The sequence below is a fragment of the Chionomys nivalis genome, chromosome 11, assembly GCF_950005125.1.
Source record: "Chionomys nivalis chromosome 11, mChiNiv1.1, whole genome shotgun sequence".
Classification (NCBI taxonomy): domain Eukaryota; kingdom Metazoa; phylum Chordata; class Mammalia; order Rodentia; family Cricetidae; genus Chionomys; species Chionomys nivalis.
The window spans coordinates 58292292-58300499 of record NC_080096.1 but is presented as its reverse complement, the minus strand read 5'-3'; the positions used below and the strand labels follow the sequence as shown (position 1 = coordinate 58300499).

At 45.7% G+C, this 8208-nt stretch overlaps 1 protein-coding gene across 1 annotated transcript; it reads right to left on the bottom strand.

Annotated features, from left to right (window-relative positions):
* Nucleotides 1-345: 345 nt before the first annotated feature.
* On the bottom strand, nt 346-3308 carry Rps6 (ribosomal protein S6). Its single transcript, XM_057785474.1, has 6 exons — nt 3213-3308; nt 2574-2705; nt 2024-2234; nt 1756-1902; nt 588-745; nt 346-499 (listed from the first exon to the last, which is right to left on the bottom strand). The coding sequence occupies exons 1-6, from the start codon at nt 3216-3218 to the stop codon at nt 404-406; spliced, it is 750 nt and encodes a 249-aa protein (XP_057641457.1). The 5' UTR covers nt 3219-3308; the 3' UTR covers nt 346-403.
* Between the last annotated feature and the right edge of the window lie 4900 nt (nt 3309-8208).

Here is an 8208-nt window from a genome sequence, read left to right as displayed (position 1 = left end):
GCAGACTGGAATTGAACTTGAGATCCATCTGCTTCTGTCCTCCAAGAGCTGAGACTAAAGGTGTGTGACACCAGCAAGGCTGTATTTCCAGAACTAGTTAAATTATTAATCTTATGTACTGAGTCATTTACTGCCTCATCTATACTTAAGAAAAATCCCTAGTCCTAGCACTCCAAGACAGGCAGATCTTTGTTAGTTCGAGGCCAGCCTAGTCTGCAAGAGCTAGTTCCAGGATAAAAGCACATAATTTAAATAGGAACACTTTCCTCTTATTTCTAGCACAACCCAGTGAGTTCATTTCTGACTCACTCCTTTTCAACTTCACTTATCCAGTTACACAATTAATAAAAAAACCAATAAAGGAGACTCAAGGTCTGATCATTTATTTGTTACCCTTACAGACTTATTTTTGACTGGACTCAGACTTAGAAGTAGAAGCTCTCAGCGAGGACAGTCTTCGCCTCTTGGCAATCTGTTCCTGGCGCTTTTCTTTGGCTTCCTAAACAAGAAAAAAAAGTAACAGTTAAGGATTTCTCCGGGCAAAAACTGCAAACCCGGTGGCAGTTCTGCATTGTTACAAATCTTACCTTCATTCTCTTGGCCAAAAGTTTAGCATATTCTGCAGCCTCCTCCTTGTTTTTCTTTGTTCGTTGCTTCTTCAGAGCAATACGCCGGCGTTTGTGTTGCAGGACACGTGGAGTCACAAGACGCTGAATCTTGGGTGCCTTGGTCCTGGGCTTCTTACCTAAAAATACAGATGTATCAGCACTTCTCAATGTCATTGCCGGATGGGTGTACCCACTGGTATAGCACACAAGGGCCCAATTCAGGCCTCATCCACTCAATGCCAGTGTTGTACTCAAAAAAGATTTTACAAGTCTTCCTGATTCTATGGTCCGCATTTTCCATTTCCCATATGCTTGAGTTGACAGTCTACATAGTACTACAATTCAAGAGTTACTATCGATTATTTTTTAGCTTTGTGGATTTTACAGCCTCTCTAGGAACAGAATCCTAACGTAATCTCACATCACAAACCCTTTATAAAAAGATGGACATCCAAGTTCTGCTGTAGATGAGCTACTCATCCCATCACCAACTCTTGACAACAAAGTTACATTTCCTCTAGTTCACACTTCTAGTACATGTGCACCTCAGCAGTCTTGTGCTTCCTATAGAGACATTAGCATCGTGTCATTGCTGCTGTGGCTTTTTATGGTTATGTTGCTTTACAGATATGCATTTTTTCCTACTTATGCTCCCAAATCCCAAACATTCCCCTATAAAGTATAACCCATATCCCAAAGATTGGAAAAAAAAAAATCAGGCCATTTATCAGATGAACGTTTTCTTTGGTGATCCAAAACACTAATTTCGAACCTGACCTCCCCAAGAAAGAATGGTCTCCTCCAAGTTATTCTACCTCCTGCATGAAAATCCTTTTCAAGAAAATTCCAGCCGGGCGGTGGTGGCGCACGCCTTTAATCCCAGCACTCGGGAGGAAGAGACAGGCGGATCTCTTTGAGTTAGAGGTCAGCCTGGTCTACAAGAACTAGTGCCAGGACAGGCTCCAAAGCTACAGAGAAACCCTGTCTCGAAAAACTTTAAAAAAAAATAAAAAAATAAAAAAATTCCAAAACTGAGAATACTCTTACAATTTCCAATTCTTGCCACTCCTAACACCAAAGCCATGAACTTCACTGTCCAGACTCCAGGCAAGCAATGCAGCTACAAGACAAAATACACAATCCTTACCTTCTTTGTTTAAAGGCTTTCTGACAACGTACTGGCGGACATCATCTTCTTTAGAAAGATTAAAAAGCTTTCGGATTCTGCTAGCTCTTTTAGGTCCCAACCGACGAGGCACAGTAGTATCTGTCAGCCCAGGAATATCCTTCTCTCCTTAGGAGAAACAGCCACAACAAAAACATTTAAGTTTTTACCATAATTCCTAACTGTTCAATCACCATGCAGACCAAGTTCCAGGGCAACCAATTTCAATAAACTTGAATAAAATCCTCACCTTTTTTTACAATAACCAAGTTGAGAACACTCAGATTGGCATCCACAATGCATCCTCGGACAGATTTGCGCTTCCTCTCTCCGGTTCTCCTTGGTCTATAACAAGAATGCCCTTTACTCAACAGCAGGCGCACTCTGCCATGGGTCAGGACACCTTGTTTCATGGGAAAACCTTGTTTGTCATTGCCGCCACTGATTCGGACCACGTACCCCTGAGGAAAAAAAAAACGGCACATTTACCAGTTCTGTTCCAATCTATAAAATGTAGGATCTTGACCTCTAACGAGCCACACCTCAACAGAGAAAAGAACCTCATGTTGTCTACATTTCCAAATTAAGTTCAACTAGCAAATTCTCCTCTACGAACCAACCAGGTTTTACCAGTCATCATGAAGGGCTTCCAAAAGCCTGAATTACAACTCCTCTTGGCACTTCTCCCCAGCTTTATCTACTACCTAACTCCAAAGCAACCCTATTAGCCCAACTTTGTCAAACGCCAACAGTCCTCACAACCACTGCGAAGAGCTGGGAAATCCTGCCAGTATCATTACCTTCCACTCTTCACCCAGGGCATCGGCAGCCACTTCCGTGGCCATGCGCTTCTCATAGAAGGTCCGAAGCTTGCGTTCATCGTCCACTTCGATGAGTTTCTGGCAGCCGGTGGCAGGGAAGGAGATATTCAGCTAGGAATTTAAAGGGGGGGGGGTAAAAAGGAAACCTTAGAAAACACGCAACGTCAACAATTCGGTCGCATAACGTTTTGTTGCAGCAGAAAACTCGAGATACGGGCTCTTCCTCCCTGCAAGCCCGAGCATGGGTTAAGTACCACATTACTGGGATATGGATTCCTCCAGCTCTGTGGAATGCGATGAGGCCGCCAGAGCGCCCCTCACGATCCCGGAACGCAGAACACGCGGTGACGAGGGGCCACGAGCAGCCGGACCGCCCGACGCGGGCTGAGCCTCAGACCCGGCTATGCCGGGTCGGGAGCCGGGCGCCGCCATTGAACCACGTCCGCCGTTCCAACGCCGCAATCGGCCGCCATCCGCTCTCCCGGGGAGCCCCCAGCCCACGAGAGAGAGCATCCTCCTGCCTCAGCCCCTTCTCCACTTGCGGCGGAGGCAATGCTGCGCTCTGGCGCTCGAACTAAGCCTCCCCGCTCTCACTGAGGCCCGGCCACCACCTCCTACCTTCATCTTCGCACAGCCGACCGCCCAGGAGGCGCCACGAAAAAGAGACCTAACTTCCGCTTAACCCAGGTCACATAGCGCTCTCAAGTCTCGCGAGACTGGCCTGCGCCGGAGCCGGCGGAAGCGAGTCCAGAGGGGCGGTACTTCCGGGGGTGGATTACTAGCGTGCCGAGAGGCATCCTTCTTGCGGAGTGGTTCTTGGCCTTCCTGTTTTTTCCGGTGAGGGCGACTGGTCATTTGTGTTGAGGGTTCGCCGCTTCCTCGGTGCTGTTTCCCGCCTCGGCGTAAGTCTGGTCTACACCGCGGAGCCGAATCTCGGTTCCCGACCCAGGCGTCTAGTGGTCCTAATTGGGAAAGCGCGCTTGGGCTAGCCCGTCCCTCCTCTCTGCAAAAGATTTCCAGTGCAGGATTTTTGTCCTGATCCCAGCGATCGGCAGCAAGAAGTCCTGAAAGCCGTGCTTTGTCCTGCATCTATCAGAGTGACTTCTCTACTCGCCGGGTCGCAGAAGCTAAGTAGTCACATTTTCCCAGCACAGACAACCGTCAGATGCCTCGGAGTCTTGAGTCTTCCTACTTTCTCTTACGCCGTCTTTTTCCCTTTTGCGAGTTGAGTGGGGGCTGCCTCTGCCTCCAGAGTGACCCGCCTGCTTCTACCTCTCGTGCAGGGACTAAAGAAGTGAGCCACCAACCAGCTATCAGCGCTAAACCTTCCCTCAACCATACTACCTAAAGTAGGGTCCCGCCTTCCTTTACTGTAGCACTGGTTTCATATTGATTGTTCGTTACACATAAATGATTGAATGGTCAGCCCCTGTCTTAGATGGTCAACACTCAGGATGCGGCTAAGCACATGCCGTGAAATATGAATGTGTTCAGTAAGTATCTGTTAAATGATTATCGCTTAAGCCCTAGATGTGTTAGTTTAGACTGTAGTAGTATGGAACCAACCAGCAGAGGGATCTCCAAACAGCATTTTTATAGTACAGAAAGATGGAGGTGGTGGCAGACTAGATCATGTTTTGATTAGTCCTCCAAAGCATTCCTGGGATGGATGACCAGGAGATTTCACTTACAATCAATATCCTGAAGTAACTTTTATTGTTTATTTTATTTTATTTTTTTTGAAAGGCCTCACAGTGTAGCCCTGATTGGCCGAGAATCCGATATATAACTTGGCCGGGAAACCACAGAGTTCCTGCCTCTGTCTCCTGAATGCTGCGATTATAGAAATGGGCCAGCACACCAGATTATTGTCTATTATATTTTTAATGCTTTTTCTTTTCACTTCAAGAAAACAAACTATTAGGGCTGGAGAGATGGCCCAGAGGTTAAGAGCATTGACTGCTCTTCCAGAGGTCCTGAGTTCAATTCCCAGCAACCACATGGTGACTCACAGCCATCTGTAATGAGATCTGGTGCCCCTTCTGGAATGCAAGCGTACATGGAAGGAATGCTGTATAAATAATAAATAAATAAATCTTTAAAAATAAAAGAAAACAAACCATCCTGTGTTTAAAAAACTTAGTAATTCTAGCTTCCTAGGCTCCATTGACACCTGGACCTGTATGTAATATCCTGATTAAGAGTATTGACTGCTCTTCCCCAGGACCTGGGTTCAGTTCTCGGCACCCATACAGTCAGGATGTGATATATTTTTCCAGCTTCCGCACACAGACAGCGTGAAAGTGCTGCACAGACATGCGTGCAGGCAAAACACTAATGCACAAAATAATAAAGGTTTTAAAACACAAGTATATAAAGTTTTCAGTGTACTTTCAGGAATGTTAAATTTACTTAGCTTTGTTGTCCAACATCTCTCAGTCATTTTCATCTTGTAAAAGGTGAACTTCATCCGTTTTCTTAAAGACTTTTGTTTTTTGAGCTCTGTATAGCTCTTCTGTCCTGGAAATTGCTCTGTAGTCCAGGCAGGCCTTGAACTCAGAGATCTGCCTGCCAAGGGCTGAGATTAAAGGCGTGTGCCACCACCACCCAGTGAAAAAGAATATTTTAAATTATGTATATGTGGGTGTGTGTGTTCATGTGCGTGCAAGTGCTGGAGGAGGCCAGAGGTACTGGGTCCCCCCTAGAACTGGAGTTGATAGGCAGTTGTGAGCCACCCACACATGTGCTTGCTGGATTATAGAGAAGCTTCTCCCTTGTTTTAATTTTTTGAGACAGGATTGTACTATGTCACCCATGTTAGGAACTCACAAGTCTGCCTATTCCTCCCAAGAGTAAAGTATTTCTGTTTTTAATTTTTGAGGAATTAAAAATGTATTTTATGCAATGATATCACAATTATAGAAGGACTTATTGCCTTTTTTTTTTTGAGTATGGTTTTTTTTTAAGATTTTATTTATTTAAAAAGATTTATTTATTATGTACACAGTGTTCAGCCTCCATGCCTGCAGGCCAGAAGAGGGCACCAGATCTCATTACAGATGGTTGTGAGCTACCATGTGGTTGCTGGGAATTGAACTCAGGACCTTTGAAAGAGCAGGCAATGCTCTTAACCACTGAGCCATCTCTCCAGCCCTGAGTATGGGTATTTTGCATGTATGTCTGTACATTACTTGCAGGCCTGAAACCCTCAGTTTCAGAAGAAGGTGTCTGGTCTCCTGGAACTGGAGTTACAGACGGTTGTCCATTTCCATGAAGGTGCGGGGAATTGAAGCCTGGTCTGGAAGAACAGCTACTGCTCTTATCAACTGAGCCATCTCTCCAGACCCTGTTGCCTTTTTCTAAATTTCAGATTGTTAGGCCTGCCGTTGGTGGTGTGTGCCTTTAACCCCAGCACTGTGTGTGGAGCCCAGACAGGACCTGTTGCCACAAATTCCTGACCAGCTTGGTCTACATAATATATTCCAGGACGGGCAGGAGTACATAGTGAGAACCTGTCTCCAGGAACAAGCAAATAAATGATTGGGGGTGGGGAGTGATACTGAGGTTTTTCCTGGAGGCTTTCACTAGCACATGCTATGTCAAACTTGGTACTGTCACCCAGGGTGGCTCCTGATCCTCAGGCTGCTTCCTCTCAAGTGCTGGCATTATTGTACACCTGGGCCACCAGTAATCTGAGCTTAAAGATTGGTCTTTAATTTTAGTTACTTTAGTTCTTATATTAGGTCATTGATCCACTTTGAGGTTTGTTTGTTTTTGAAACGGGGTCTCACTACATTTCCCAGGCTGGCCTCTTAGTCTCTGAATTCAAGCAGTCCTATCCAAGCCTTCCAAGAGGTTGGAATTACAAGGCACACACCATTGCAAAACGCGGAGCTGTTATCCTAATGTGTCTCTCCAGAAGTGGAATCTGCCTCTTCTGCATGTGGGTATCCAGTTGTTCTAGTACTACATGGGATGGCACTCACGGTATGGGTTTCTTCTACGCACTTGACCTGTTTCTTTGGTCTGAATGCCCAGTACCGCTTCACATTCTTTTGATTACCATAATTGTGTAAGATTCCTAGAGTCAGGCCTGTAACACTAACACTCAGGAAGGAGAGGGGGGAGAGTCACGAATTCTAGGCCAGCCTCCACTACCTAGCAAGACCTCATCATCTCAAATACAAAACACACGCACATGAAATTACCCATGAGCAAGTGTCTGGGGGCACATAGGGAGACCCTGTCTTAAAACAAGTGAGATGAACACAGTGGCTCACACCTTTAATCGTAGCACTCTGCAAGCAGAGGCAGATGGATATCTGTGAGTTTGAGGCCAACCTGGTCTATAGAGAGTTCCAGGACAGCCAAAGCTATGTAGAGAGAACCTGTCTCAAAACAAACAAAAGACAAAATGAGGAAGAGAGAGACAGAGATGGAGGAGCTGCTGTGGGATAGAGAAGACATGGCGCCGAATCCTTTGAACTGGGTGTAAAGTGTTAGTGTGTGCTCATTGGTCTCAAACCGTGTACTGCTTGGTGGTTAGATAGGATCTGGAACTTGGGGGCACACCTATTCCCCAGAGCTTGGTCTCTAAAATCTATGGCCTACCCAGAAAATCATACATTCTCTAGCAAATTTCACTGACTTCAGATCTGGGGCAGATAAACAACAAAATAAATCTAGAATATCTGTGCTAGAAAGAGTAATATTTCACCGGGCAGTGGTGGTGCACACCTTTAATCCCAGCACTTGGGAAGCAGAGGCAAACAGATCTCTGTGAATTCAAGGCCAGCCTGGTTCCAGGACAGGCTCCGAAGCCACAGAGAAACCCTGTCTTGAAAAACTAAAAAAAAAAAAAAAGCACTGACTGTGCAGAGGACATGGGTTCAAGTCCCAGCACCCACATGACAGCTAAAAACTATCTGTAACTCCAAGATCTGACACCCTCACACAGGCATTCATGCTAATAAAAATAAAAATAAATGAATTAGCCGGGCGGTGGTGGCGCACGCCTTTAATCCCAGCATTCTGGAGGCAAAGGCAGGCGGATCTCTGTGAGTTCGAAGCCAGCCTGGTCTACAAAGGGAGTTCCAGGACAGGCTCCAAAGCTACAGAGAAACCCTGTCTCGAAAAACCAAAAATAAATAATTTTTTTAAAAAAGGGGGGGGCAAAGGGTTAAGGATTTCTGACTCTGAGTATGAAGAAAGCCATGGGGCAAATTCAGAATGTGTGATGTGCTGTTCTACGTGCCAGCTGGCTTGAAGTTTTAGATAGCAGTGTCATATGTCTGTCTGTCTTGGTGGTACAGATCGGCCATAATTTAGCACTCGGTGAGGCAGGAAGATCCCGAGTGTAAGGTCAGCCTTAGGTGTATAACAAATGTTCCTGTGAGTTGGTTTCAGGAGCACCTGTGGATACCAAAGGCCACCTTGTGTAAAATAGCGACACACCGAGTGCTACACACATCCAACTTCCCGTATTCTTTAAACCCAGATCACTTACGACGCCTAATACAGAACAAACGCTGTGTGAATAGCTGCCTTACTGTATTTTTAGAGGAGCAATGCAAGAAGAGGTCTCCAGATGTCCGCTATGTGTGCAGTTTCTTCT

Bases quoted from the DNA above. Each gene is read 5' to 3' on its own strand.
- Rps6 (XM_057785474.1), bottom strand. The intron at 1,903-2,023 runs GTGAGGATTTTA...GTTTCTCCTAAG, and splicing joins CTTGGTTATTGTAAAAAAAG to GAGAGAAGGATATTCCTGGG. The intron at 746-1,755 runs GTAAGGATTGTG...CTGTATTTTTAG, and splicing joins AAAGCCTTTAAACAAAGAAG to GTAAGAAGCCCAGGACCAAG.